The sequence below is a fragment of the Cercospora beticola genome, chromosome 4, assembly GCF_033473495.1.
Source record: "Cercospora beticola chromosome 4, complete sequence".
Classification (NCBI taxonomy): domain Eukaryota; kingdom Fungi; phylum Ascomycota; class Dothideomycetes; order Mycosphaerellales; family Mycosphaerellaceae; genus Cercospora; species Cercospora beticola.
Window position 1 is genome coordinate 2,001,289 of NC_088938.1, and position 13,932 is coordinate 2,015,220.

Here is a 13,932-nt window from a genome sequence, read left to right on the forward strand (position 1 = left end):
AGAATAGATACTCGAGAATCGCTAATCTGCGATCGTATATAACGACAACTCGATACCTAAAGGCGCCGTAACGGGCACGATATACGAAGTAAACGGAAGATAGGTTTTTATATCGTAAGACTTTTCGCCCTCTAGATAAAGATATATAGATAGCCCTATATAGACCTAGATAGGAGTCGGTTTAGGAATATAAGACTTTATCTATCTATCTATATTCTTATAGGCACTCGTCGGATAAGTATAATATAGTAGAAGTAGAGGTAATAAGTAGGAACTAACCGAGTTAATTATATTTATTAGTTATAGGTTATATTTTACTCCTAAGATAGGTATTAGCTAGGTTATATAACCTAGTATTATATAACCTATATTACCTAACTCTAATCTCTAAAGTGTCTCTTAGAATATCTAACTAGACTATACTTTCCAACAATCTCGGATATTCCCGCACTTGTCGCAATACCTCAGAAGGTTCCGGAAATCTCAATTTTTTTCGTACATATATCGACAGAGACGGTCCTCTAGAGTACGTATGCGAGTTTTTATGCGTGTTGAGTCGATGTTGGGCGAGTAACAGCGTTGAAGCTGTGAATCCCAGTTCGCGTTTTGCTGTCCGGCGGAAGGGGGGTCTGGGGAACGTCCACGTTGGTCACATGATGACGAAGTACAAGTTCCCAATATGTCCTGAGCGCTCCTGCTCAACCCGAAACAGCTCTGAGGTTTTCAGCCTCACTCGCCTGTGGACTTTACCATAGCGCCATGGAACAACGAGCGAAGTGTCAACCAGAACATCACGGACCCCTCACTGCTTCTACGGCAGCCAATCGCTGCAGCCTTGAATCCTCCGGCAGTGGGATTTCCATGTCTGGCTAGTTAGCTTCGAGCTCCGCGATGCACGACGCTGACACATGCAAGCCATGGCATCACCCCATACTTGCGGAATGGAACGCACAACAATCATGATCGCACCTGAAGCATTGTGCGTAGCTTGCCTTGCTGCATAGGGTGATCGCGATCATGAGCGAGCCAAGAACCACCCAAGACTACTGCCTACAAATATCAAGTTTCTCGACTACTAGAGGTGGCTGTGCAGACCGCCATCTGTAACCACGATCAACTGCAGGTTCTGACTCTCCTGACAGCGGAAGCTCGTGCTCAACAGCAAGTCTTCCATTGAACAACGCCTCGGCGCATGAAATAAGAGCATGGCTACTGCAAGCTTAGATCTTCAAGCACATCCTTCTAATCTGCTAGTTCCCTGGTTCGTACGAGCTATCGGCAGTCCATTAGACTTTGAAGGTTTCGAATGTAGGGCGAATGACTTGGAACGTCGATGCGCTCTTTCTTGGTACCCCTAGAAGCAGCAGAAATGCGCATCTGCACGTACATCACCTACCGCATGAGACAGTCGGCATCAGAAGACCCCCGACTGCCGTGGCGATCTGCAGTCGCGATTGCAGAAAGCTTGAAACATGGGACCAACGGCTTGGCGTGGTGGCTGTGGAGTCAAGATGAAACTGGGGTTGGTCGACAGCGCATCCCGATGGCCATGACTCTTGCAACTTCACCTGGTTGCAGCAATTCGAAACATCGACAAACATCTGCACTTCTCAGGCGATTTGCCCTGCGTACGTCTTTCTGGTCTGGAACTTGCGGCTTGTCTGCCATTATTCGGCCAGAAAATACCATCTGCAAAGCAACATTCGCCAACGGTGGCATCAAGAACGATCCAAGGATCAATTCGATGACATAGGATTCGAGGAAGATGCCGCTCTGCGAAGATCTCTATACCCTTCATTCTTTCTGCACGTGCAATACAGATCATCGTGCGTTGATCAGTCGCCATCTCGCGCGTCATCTCGATGTGGGCCTGATCTGCTAGGGCATTTCGCTTTGTTCCGAGCTTAATGCACACAGCCCACTGATGGCCGATACATGAAAGTATGTATTCACTTGCTCGACACTACTAGGTCCTCGAATGCTGTGCCCACGCCACCTTCGAGACCGTGTTGCGGATCGCATGCATCTGCCGACTATGTATTGATGCCCATATCTGCTGACTACACTAGCTACATGCCCCGAAGCACCTCAGTCTGGGAAGATGTACAAGCATGTTGGCAGATACTCGCGACATCGGGATTTGAAATGCCATCTGATGCGATCAGTGGTCGAGGCCGCTGCTTCAATTGGATGAGCATGAAGGTATAGGTCAAACGAGCATTATGCTTTGCACTGCCTTGCCGAGTCTGGAAGAGAAGAGAGGTTCTAACACCATGCCAAGAAGACACGCGTTGCTGGAGACGGATGAACAGGCTTATTGGACTGAGAGTTCTACCGTTTGATGGAAGTTGCCGCAGGATCTTGTACGACTTGGACCACGATGTGATACCAGCTGCCCGGCCACTGCGCTACTTGGCAACCTGTCCGACAGCTTGGTATCACATTTACTGGGTTGTGAGCCTCCATGGCTGTTACATGACATCCGACGGGACGACTTACGCGCGCGTGGGAAGAAAAAGCCGCACGTGCAGTAGCGCGCTGTTGAGGCTGCGATACAACCACAATCTGTTCTTGTCCTGCCAGTCATTCGGCTTCACTGGATCTTAAGAACGGCTCTTATAGCACACGAAGGAGCCGATAGCAGGACGGAGCACGAACACTGACGCCACAAACCGGGCGGATTGAGTGTCGCCAGCCTGCATCGGCACCTCATTCGGCCCAAGAACAATACGACATCCGCCCCGAGCCCGAGAATTCCCAGCATACACCTTGTTTGCTCCTTCGTCCAGGCTCTGTGCGGCACTCGCAGTCGACGCCATGCATCAGCTCGTGTCGAGGCAACAGCATCCAATATCGAAACACCGTTTGAACCGCCCGCCGACGTCCTGGCACTCTCGACCACATGTGCGAACGAACAGGGCCTTTTGGGCTCGATTCTATTCATATAATTGACCAAGGCATTCGTGAGTGGCTCGGCTAACAAGAATACACACTCCAGAACCGATCCAGGATGGGTACGGCTCGTATTCTGCTCGGTGTCAACTCCGCCTGCCTTGATGGTGTCCTGCTGGACTATAGTGACTTTCGGTATTGTCTGGACCAGGCTCATCGCGTGGTTCGTGGCCACCATCGGTCGAAGCCAGCTCCAACCAAGCTGCAGTCAAATGACTCTCGCAGGTGCAAAGCACAGCCCGTAACAGGCGACAACGGCCACGACAGCCTGCAGAGCAGCTGAATCGACGCTGCTTTACTGTGCCCTCGTGCTCGTTTTCGCACTAAAGCAGAGATCAGTAATCGAAAGCAGCAATGAAGATAGCAACAGAACCGTTGTCTGGACCAACAATAGTGGCTTCAAACGGTAAGTGTCAGAGTGACTGATATAGTGCAGAGTGCATACCGGTGCTTCAAAAAGAAATCCAGAGGAATCGAAGATCGTATCAATCTGCTGTACCGTACAGCCCTAAGGGACATGTGCTGATCTCGGGCAACTAGCCTTCTCACCTCTACAGCGCTCCAGTCAATTCGTCCTGCCGAGCGAACAATCTAGAAAATACGGCACCAAGTCCAATTGCCGACCAATCGGCATGCCGTGTCACGGCAGTGAACACATGTCCCGTACCACATCCGTGACCACAGCCTCTGCCGCTCCGCTCCATCACCAAGCTGTCTCATCAAACGTCAAAGGCAGCCACGCACCAAACCTAGAACACACCTAGTCCGTTGCTACCAGACCCCAAACGAACAAAAAGGCGAGCAGGATCACAGCCCTGAAACATAGTCTGACGTACGGCACAGACGCAACGCGCGAACGGCCGTTGTGTGTATCATCACCAAACTTCTAAAACAACCAGGTCGTCGCTTCACGTGTTAGCCTACTCCCTACGCACACGACAAGAAACTTATGTCCATGACTCGCGAAGCAAAAAGTAAGAGGCGCTTTCGGTACGAGGAGGTAACTGGCGGGCCGCCACAACATGTGGTTGTTAGCCTCCCAGCCCAAACCATAAACGGCCAACAACCGCAAGCCACAGATGGTGTTCGCTGCATGACTTGGCAGACTTATTCGTTCGAGAAAACAAACATGGCGTAACAGGGTCGCTCGCGTGGTGGCTTAGTGCCAGATCGGCGCGTGTCTCGAGCGCGGCAGTTGGGAACGAGATGGAAACCGACTGCTACTGGTGGTAGCCGATCATGGTGATGCATTGGGAGCGAACGCTTTGGCATTTTTTGTTTTCTTCTGCAGCAAGAGACGGCCAAAGCGCGATGCAATGTAATGCAAGAATGCCTCATGGGCAATACTGTACAACCTGAGCGGTGCTAACACGATGTTCAAGATGCTGCTGTCTCTTCGTGTGCAGTAATTCGCTGTGTTGGGCTTGGTCCGTGTTGTATACTGTCCTCCAAGCTATGACCTTGCGAATCTTTCTTCAATTCACAACTTCAACTTTCTCACTCCACGTTTACCGTGCAGGAATCTCGTCCGCGCCGTCATCACTTTCGTCGTCGAAACCATCATCGAACATCGTACTGCCGCCGGCTCGGTTCATGTCAAATGGATCGAAGTCCATGTCACCGCTTTCGAGCATCTGTAATGCCTGCAACTTCGCGAGTCTATTGGCCTCTGCTTGCTGGCGTTGCTGTTCTGCATCCTCAGCAGCCTTGCGCTGAGCGTCCAATTCGGCCTTCTTCGCCGCCGCCGCCGCAGCAGCGGCAGTCTTGTTTCCGAGAGGCTTCGACGGCCTGCCCCTCGGTTTGCCCGTCGACGTAGGTCGGGAGGTTGAACCATTCGTGGCTGGCGTGCTATTCACAGTGCTGCCATTCGGGGCCCCTCCGGTCGCGTCAATGTCTTCGTCACTCGTCTCGCCATCGTCTTCGATCGTGATGGGTTCTTGAGCATTCGATGGCCGCATTACAGGCCCTTTGCCGGCGAAAGAAGGTCTGCCGGCCGCTTTCTTCGACGACGAAGCAGCTGGCCTTACAAGAGAGGGAGTAGCAGCAGCATCTTGTGTCTCCTGCTGAAGCTGCGCATCTGCTTCGCTGATACTCTGACGCTTGCGCTGCGTTGAATACGGTCGCTGCTTAGCGGGACGATCTCGATGGTCATCGGGCAGTGCGGAAGGGGCATCTTCATCATCGTCTTCGTGGCGGTCTTGAAGATAGCCAGGGAGGGAGCGACGATTCCTCCCAGCTGTACTGTTGATTGCGACAAAGGAAGTGCCCTCTTCGAAATCGTCATCGTCTGAGCCGATGTCGACCTCCTCGTACATTGTCGCCTTCTTTTGGCTCTTTCGGCGTGATTTGCTGCTGGCCAGCGTTGGTTGCGGTTTGCTCATATCGCGCCTAACTCTTTGACCATTCGGCAACCTCTGGCGATACACATAGCCATAGTTGTCATCCTTCTCCACGGGAACCAATGCCTTCTTAGCGCCCCCATGTACGATTATGCCGTCACGTAGTCGCTGCTCTCGGGCCTCTGTTGGGTTCCTCTTGGGTGCAATGTCGGACTTCAACAGCAAGCCACTGGTATCTTGCTCCTCGTCTTGAGCTCCGTCTTCCATTTCGTGCTCAGCGTCCGCGTCAGGCCCATTTGTCGCAGAAAAGGCAGCCTTTGCTGCCTGCTGCGCGATGACCTGTGCTAGCCGGTTGCCAGGTATTGGGAGTTTTACGATACGCTTCTTGCCCTTGATGGCAGCTTGCAACATGATGAAGCGACCTTCGGCTTTCGCCTTGTCTAGCGCTTTACGCTCTTTCTCCTTCTCGAATTGGCGCTGTGCCTCATTCTTTGCTTTGGATGCCGATGCACCGACGGCCTCCTCGGCGAGGTCGTGTGAGCGAAATCCTGCCGCCATCAGTCGCGGCTTCTTCTGTTTCGGTGCCTTCGACATAGCGATATCTTCGTCTTCGTCCTCCTCTTCGCCAGTTCCGCGGACCTGCTTGCGTTTCTTCCCCTTGCCCTTCTTTCCAGGCGTCTCGTCGAAATTGTCGCCATTCCGGATGGGGTAGTGATACGAGTTGTCTCCTTCGGGTTCGGGATACATTGAAGCTTCTGGTGCATATCCGGCATAACCAGCTGCCGTGAGAGGAGCATAGCCATCCGGAACGCCGCTGACAGGTGCACCCGCGACCATGCCGGCAGGTCCAGGTAGCGAAGCATTTGCCAATTGCAGCCTCCGAGCAAGAGCTGCTTCGTCGTCCAGATCACCAAGGTTGTTGTGCCGACTGCTTGAAGCGATAGGCTCGCCTCCCAGAGCGGGATCCAGAGGACCAGCATCCACCGGAGAGTACTCCATGGCGACTTGTGTCTCGTCAACATCGCCTCCATCGTCGCTGACATTGGGATCTTGGTCTTTCTCACGGTCCGCCTCTGCACGAGCTCGCTTCAGGCGGCGCGTGTCCAACTTGTTGCCTTGCTCATCCTCTTTCAACCAATTCAGGTTGCTGACGGAAAAGTCGACGAGTGCTTCTGTGCTGCGCACATCGGCGACCTTCTTCGTGTCGTGTCCAAGCAGAGTGCCCTTCGGCTCGTAAGGTTGCATCTTGCCTTCACGTTTGCAAGCGCCGGCGAAGCAAATTCCTAGACAGTGCGGGCACGACCAGTCTGGGTTCTCCATAATCTCTAGGGGCATTTTGTCCCAACCGCGGAAGAGAGATCCGTAGCACCAGGCACGGTCGCAGGTCGTGCACTGCGCCATTTTCCATACAGGATGCCTGTGGCAGCAGACATGACACGGCTTGTTGTTCTTGAGCCATGACTTGCTCTTCTTCTTGGTGACTTTCTTGACTGTGCCGTCATCGCCGACTACGATCTCTTCCTCGGACTCGTCGTCCTCCTTTGGTTCATCTGACTTGTGTGGGTCTTTGAACGGGCGTCGCTTCAACTGGTCTTTGCAGACCTCTGCAAGAGTCTTCTTTCCATACCGCCTACGCTCTTCGAGAAGTGAGAGTGGCGTCTTGTCCGTGATCTGGCCGCCATCCAACTCAATGATCATCTTACGCCAGCCTTCGTACTTGCTGACCAGTTCTTTCCACTTGAATTGCTCAACCCATTTCAAGCCGCTTATGCAGTAGCATGAACGGCCCATCGCATAGCAGTCCATACATACATCGTAAGGATCTCCATCTTCGGCATCAGCATGGTGCCCAAGCATATCCTTGCAGCAAGGGCAAGTCAAAAATCGGTTGAAGATGTTGCATCGGCAATACGCGCAAGTGACGTTGCTGTCAAAGGGTAAATATTCGATATTCTTAGGGGAGTCGCGATCTTCGGGAGAGAACATTTCTGTAAGTAGCATTTGCTTGTACAGCGCGAACAAGCGTTTGAAGTCCTTGATCAATTGCCTGATCTTGCCGGAATACAGGAAAGAATGCACTGCATCTCTTGGCATCATCGCTGTTTGGCGTTGGGCGTCTAAGAGGAGGCTCGAATATTTCTGCAGGGTGTAGTATATGATGGCTTTGTTTTTGTACTGCTCGTCTCTGCATACGATCCGGGATCGCGGGATCGCTTCGTTCAGTGCCATCTCCAAGGTCTCAACAGTCGTGCGATTCCAGGCCACTTTCATCGTGCGTGTTCCACGATTCCAAACTTGGTGGGGAGCGAGAGGCGGAATGAGAATAAAATCTCCAGGTCTTTGCTCAACAACATAGACGGTGAAAGGTGCTTTCTTCCATGCAACGACCTGAGCAAAGTGATTTTCGACCTCAATGTCATGACCGAGGACCGACAAGAAGTATTCTGACACAGTGTGTCGATCTTTCGATTCTGTCATGAACCAGATGGACGAGCCTGGCTTCTCAGCCTTGCCATCGTCAGACACAGTGTTGGAAGCCTCGACCATGATGTTCTGGCCCAATGAAGCGCACATCTCTCTGTGGGCCGGTGTATATGTCCCCTCATGACCAATGTAGCACATCAAGTTCTCTGCTCGCATATCAAGTGGGAGCGAGCTCATTAGGTCACCAGCTCTTGCAATGCCCTTGCCAAGTCTGCGACCAGGTGCCGCGCTCGTCGGATCTGGTTTGGCTCCTGGTCCACCAATTTCTCCGGTGCTGTCGTTAAGGTATGTCAGAGCGGCAGGCAGATGCTCTTTCAACTTGTCCCACCACACAGCAGGACAATCAATATCTTTGAGATATACTCGTTGGCGGTTCTTCTCACGATAGGCGCCAGGCTTGTCGAAGAATTGGTTTGTGAGGAGTCCCATGTTCCTCAAATAATGTCCCATGGTGAGCGGGAGGTTCTCCTTTGCAGTGAGATTGCGAGCATGCTCCACCTTGTCACCGCAGTTGTCACGCAGCCACTTCGCTGTGAATGTCCACGGGTCCAGGCGGTCTTCGAAGCCATCGATGACGAGCGGCTTGCCCCCAACAACAACATGTAACAGAACCAATTTTTCAAAGGCAGCCAAGCCTTGTTGATCGATCATCTCGCAACTGATGCGGTCGACATACTGGAAGTTCGGCGTGGACTCGACCAGTGCTTTTAGATCGAAGTCAGGGGCGATGGGCTCGAACGATGCCCGTGGCCGTTGAGCCGGCATCGTTGTCGTGAGGTGCGCAGTGCTCAGTCGTCGTGTGGTATTCGTTCAATGCTCGTAGGTGAGTACGTGAGACTGCCGCTTCTCCAAAACGCGTGCTGTCACCAGCTCACGCGCATCTTCCGTCAGTCGCCGACCACTGCTCAGCAGCGCGTTTGACCAGATGTATTCGAGTCGCGGAGGGGCGCTGCAGCTTGTCGGCGGATCGTCGGTCGTGTGCGATGGTGTTCAAGTGGTGATGTGCTCGTGGACGGAGGACATTGCCGTGAAGAAGCGCGTCGAAGAGGCAACTCCGCACCGAGGCTTGGCAACACGCCCGAGATGGAAAGGGCGATTTGCCTGCAGGCCCTTTAGTTACTGCAGACATCTAACAACGTTGGGAGGTTAGTATGCATCACTTCACTTCACCTCGTGAGATTATGCCGAACTGAGGTAGGTCACAGATTGCTCACTTGCGCCCACTCCATCCTGAGCATGGCCACTTTGCGCGTTTCTGCTGTTCTTTGCAGAGCAACCCCATCGACGCGTCCTGCGCTTCAATTGCCGAGCATTGGCTGCAGGAGGTGGACAGCGACTCTCACAGCAGGATCAAGACCATCACCACTCCCACCCACGCGCTACTCGTATGGGTCCACCAAGACAAGCAATGCATTCCTATACAGGACGAGACTGCGACTCCAGCGCACGGCTTCAGTGCCTCCAATATCTCCCACCGGCTCAACTCCAGACATCGCCCTACAGACATACAAGCCCCCTACCACCGGACTCCTCTCGTACCTTCCACGCTCTTGGGTTCCATATGCTGAATTAATCCGCCTCGACAAGCCTGCTGGTACCTACTATTTGTTCCTACCATGCCTATTCAGCACGTTGATGGCGGCGCCCCTTACCAATCCCGTGGTTCCGCCCACAACTGTCCTTTACACCACTGGCCTTTTCTTCACTGGAGCTCTGATCATGCGGGGTGCTGGCTGTACCGTCAATGACTTATGGGACCGCAACCTTGATCCACATGTCACCCGCACTAGACTACGACCGATCGCTAGAGGAGCAATAACGGTGCGCCAGGCAATTCCATATCTTGGAGTCCAGCTCTTCGCTGGCCTTGGGCTTCTCTTGCAGTTTCCTCTGGTGTGTCTCTTCTACGGCGTTCCATCCCTCTTGCTTGTAGCAACGTACCCGCTGGCAAAGAGGGTGACAAATTATCCGCAAGCAGTACTGGGTCTCACTTTCTCGTGGGGTGCAATGATGGGATTCCCTGCCCTCGGAATTGATGTACTGAGCGATCCGACGGCATTGACAGCTGCTGCCTGCTTGTACGGCTCGTGCGTTGCATGGACCATCGTATACGACATGATTTACGCCTATCAGGACATCCGTGACGACGCCAAAGCGGGCATCAAAAGCATTGCTCTTGCCCAGGAAAAGAACGCCAAACTATTCTTATCGGCAGTCTCTGCTGTTCAAGTTGGCCTCCTCGCTGGTGCAGGAATCGCTATCGGTGCCGGGCCGGTCTATTTCCTGGGCACAGTCGCAGGCACTGCCGCCACTTCGGCCTATATGATTCGCAAAGTCGACCTCAATGATGTGAAAGACGCTGCTTACTGGTTCTTCAAGGGCGCGTGGAAATGGACGGGAGGCATCATCACGTTGGGACTTACAGGAGAATATCTCTGCCATTACTACGAACTCTACGACAGGTCGGAAAGAAAAAAGGTCGAAGCAGCACCACTTGCGTTCGCACCACCGAGAGCTTGAAGATATACTGGCCCACATCCAACAACGTTGCGTAAAGTTCAGTTAGTGGTTTGCTATCGTCAGGCCGCGCATCCACTGCTCGTGCATCGATGGACTATTCAGCGCCCCAGCCGCGACAGGTCTCAGGGTCAAGCTGAGGCCGTCTGCTGTACTGGAACGAGACATGCCTTCAACAGCGTCTGGCCGTCTCTAAGACATTCTGTCATCTCTGCAACAGATCTGTCTTCGCTGGCAAGACACCTGGTGCCCCACAACGCTCGCGAATATATCTTCTGCAAGCTGTCAGAGCCCAGCATGCATAAGCCATCTGCATCAGACACTACCACAAAATGTCGATTTTCACCTTTGTGCGCAATCTGCGCAACAGAAAGGTCACGGGCACTACTATTCTACACGAACCAAATGCAATCGAGGAAAACATAGAATCGTCGCTTGCGAATGACCCAAATGACACAACCATTAGCGACGAGTCCAAAGACAGATCTAAGAGACTGCCATGTCGCAGCACAAGTGGGTCGCAGGGCATCTCATCTCCAAGCCAGCTGCTGCCTCCTACACCGTTCAACACACCGAAGAAGAAGCAATTGCGTCGCTCGATTCGAGACCATATCTTAGGCGACAACGGTACCGTCGTTTTCGTGAACGAGATCGTAGCATCAAGCCCGCCGCTTGACTGCACACCGAAGCATCTTCCGAACAGCGCCTCAAACCTTCCTTCGATCTACGCCGCCCAAATGGGTCTGCACAGTTCTTCGCCAGCATCTTCGCCAGCAATTGAAGATCTCAAATCAGCAACATCGATCGCTGTTGGCGCCAGCTCCGTCAATCCAGGACACGAAGCTCTCAATGTTCTCAATCAGTTGGGTCGTAGTTCACACTTTCTGCCAACGCCCTCGTCTCGAATCTCACGATCTGCTGAGCTGAAGTACCGCGCAGTTCATGATCAAGTTCTGAGCGGCCGCACTGCATCCGCCACGATGACTTGCACAACTGGTCCAATGTCAACCCTTTCACATGACCAGCATGACAATCCAGCCCGTGGCTATGGTGATCGGTCTACTGGCCGGTCCGAGAGGCACTGCCCAGACATAACACGGCCATCACCAACCGCACGCTACATTGATACTACGAGGGTCTCCAATGACTCTCTGCCTTCACCACAAAGTCCCTCATCAACTAAACTCATACCGATTGAGCGAGAGAAAACGGTTAATGACGGTCCGCAAGACGAGTCTGTAGAAGAGTGGCGGCGTCGTACGCTCGATTCCCCAAATGTCGCAGGCGAAGACCAAGCAGGAGCCTACGCCCATGTCTATCTCGATGTGTATGATCGCCTGTGGCTCGATGCTCAACGCAGGAAACACCATGAAAGTACGTGCTGTTGCCCTGGAGGCTCGTGACCCGCGGGGCGAGATCGAGTATTGTCCGAATCAGTGTTGAGAAATCCCTTGATGCATCAGACGTCCATGCGTGTGTGCTGAATTATCGGCTTCTAGGGCTCGCGACATGGGATGTTGCATCCTTTGGTCAAAAAGACAAGACCCGTAGGGGACCCGGACATCCGTGAGGAGCTGAAAGCGGCCAAGACAGAGATGGGTCTCAGCTGAACATTCTGCTCACTCAAAACATTCTACATAATTCATGACAGTTTTGCAGCACACCTCATCATCACAGTTTACTGCTTCCAGGAATCGGTACAATGATCACGCATATCCTCGCAAGTTTCGTACTTGGCTTTAGACCCTCGCTTTCTGCTGCACTGACAATGAGCTATAGTGACCCTCAGCCTACAGTGACGATCTCGAAGGGCGTTGTCATTGGGACCGCTACTGGCGTGCTTAACCAGCCCTTCGTGACAGGGCTCGCGAATGCATATTTAGGAATACCATTTGCGCGAAGTCCGCCGACAAGATTCAGCCCTCCAGTAGCCTCAGACCCCTGGTTAGAGCCACTGCTTGCGCAGACTCCGCCAAATACTTGCATTCAACAGCTTGGTGGGCACTATGAAAACAGAAATTACGTACTGTCGGGTTGTAAATCTGAGTGTGCATGCAGCTCCTGGTACAGGTACTCAAGTTGGCGACGAAAGCGAAGACTGCTTGTACCTCAACATTTTCTCTTCTCGGAACGCTTCACCAGAGAACTTGAAGGCTGTGCTGTTCTGGTTGTACGGAGTGAGTATGTCACTAGGTTTTGAGCGTAGCTCACAGAGCTAACCATCGAAGGGCAACCTCATACTTGGCTCGATTTCTGATGCTCGCTACAATGGCAGCTCCCTTGCTATGAACGAGGATGTGGTGGTGGTAGCAGCAAACTACCGAACCAATCGTAAGCTGTGAAAGAGCTAGTTCTGCATGTTCAATCGTATCGACTGACTGTGGAACAGTGTTTGGCTTCTCCAATAGCCCAGAAATACCTGCTGGACTGAGGAATTCGGGATTCCTTGATCAGCGTTTTGCTCTGCAATGGGTGCAGGAGAACATTGCTGCGGTAAGTTTACTGTTGGCCGACCCTTGATGAGCGGTTCTGATGCATGCCAGTTCGGCGGAGATCCTTCTCGTGTCACGATCTTCGACGAATCAGCAGGTGGTCACTCTGTCAAACAGTTGTTGGCGAACCCTCTCATGCCGCTCCCATACCACGGAGCTATTCTGCAGTCACAAGCATCGAATAACATCGGCGATGGAGTGCTGAGTTGGAACGAAGTCGTCGCCGACTTTGGATGCGATTCGGCGTCTTCCAGCCTCGATTGTCTGCGTGAAGTGCCCGCAACAGATCTCCAAGCCTTCATCACAGAGGAGAACTTACAATTTCCGCCTGATGAGGACAATATCACCCACACCAATAACGCCTTACCCAACATCATCTCCGGCAAATTTGCCCAAGTTCCCATTCTCATCGGCACGAATCGCGACGAAGGCAGACTTTACACTGGCTCTATCGGAGTCGACAACGTCGACGTTCTCAATCGTTCTTCGGTCGTGGGCTGGATCCAAGACTACGTGATGGTAAATATTAGCACCATCATTGACGAACTCTACCTCACGTATGCGGAAGCAATCTTGTCAGATGCTTTCCTGCTCATCAGTCAGATCCAGACGGATCTCTTGTTCAATTGCCCAACGAAAGCACTCTCGGAAGCTCTGGTATCTGCTCGACAGGGAGCAGGTCAAGAGTCTCACGTTTGGAGATATCGTTACGATGCTGAATTTCCGAATCTCGAGATCTTTCCGAGAGCTGGCGCGTATCATTCGAGCGAGGTTCCTATTGTCTTTGGCACCTATCCCGGGGGAAATGCGACGAATGAGCAGAGGCAGCTGAGTGCCGAGCTGCAGGCGATTTGGGCTGGGATGGGGAGGAACCCGAGTGCTGGACCTGGATGGACAGAGGTCTTCGATGGTGAACAAGAGAAGGATTTGGCGATCATTGGGGCGGAAGCAAATGCTACAGGGTTGTGTCTGACAGATAGGAGAGAAAATGATGCTGCATGTGAAGTATTTCGGCCGCTGTTGGAAGAATTGAGGAAGTTGTACTGAGTGCAGATGGCAGGAGCCACGCACCTGGTGCACCTCTTGGCCGACAATGCGGAGCCAAGTCCTGCCAAATGAAGTTTTCTCCGACTCTCCTCTCTCCGCGC

The 13,932-nt window shown here is 52.6% G+C and overlaps 3 protein-coding genes across 3 annotated transcripts; 2 read left to right on the top strand and 1 right to left on the bottom strand.

Moving 5' to 3' along the window:
* Positions 1–4,460: 4,460 nt before the first annotated feature.
* RHO25_006426 (uncharacterized protein) lies at positions 4,461–8,540 on the bottom strand (the record flags this gene model as incomplete). The annotated part of the gene is made up of 1 exon (XM_023597254.2): positions 4,461–8,540. One exon carries the CDS (start codon positions 8,538–8,540, stop codon positions 4,461–4,463), a length of 4,080 nt encoding a protein of 1,359 aa, XP_023451697.1.
* A 471-nt stretch (positions 8,541–9,011) lies between these two features.
* RHO25_006427 (uncharacterized protein) lies at positions 9,012–10,295 on the top strand (the record flags this gene model as incomplete). Its single annotated transcript, XM_023597255.2, has 1 exon — positions 9,012–10,295. The coding sequence occupies one exon, from the start codon at positions 9,012–9,014 to the stop codon at positions 10,293–10,295; it is 1,284 nt and encodes a 427-aa protein (XP_023452002.1).
* A 329-nt stretch (positions 10,296–10,624) lies between these two features.
* RHO25_006428 (uncharacterized protein) lies at positions 10,625–13,831 on the top strand (the record flags this gene model as incomplete). Its single annotated transcript, XM_023597257.2, has 7 exons — positions 10,625–11,666; positions 11,944–12,016; positions 12,072–12,236; positions 12,286–12,469; positions 12,521–12,623; positions 12,682–12,785; positions 12,836–13,831. 7 exons carry the CDS (start codon positions 10,625–10,627, stop codon positions 13,829–13,831), a joined length of 2,667 nt encoding a protein of 888 aa, XP_023452004.2.
* Positions 13,832–13,932: the final 101 nt, after the last annotated feature.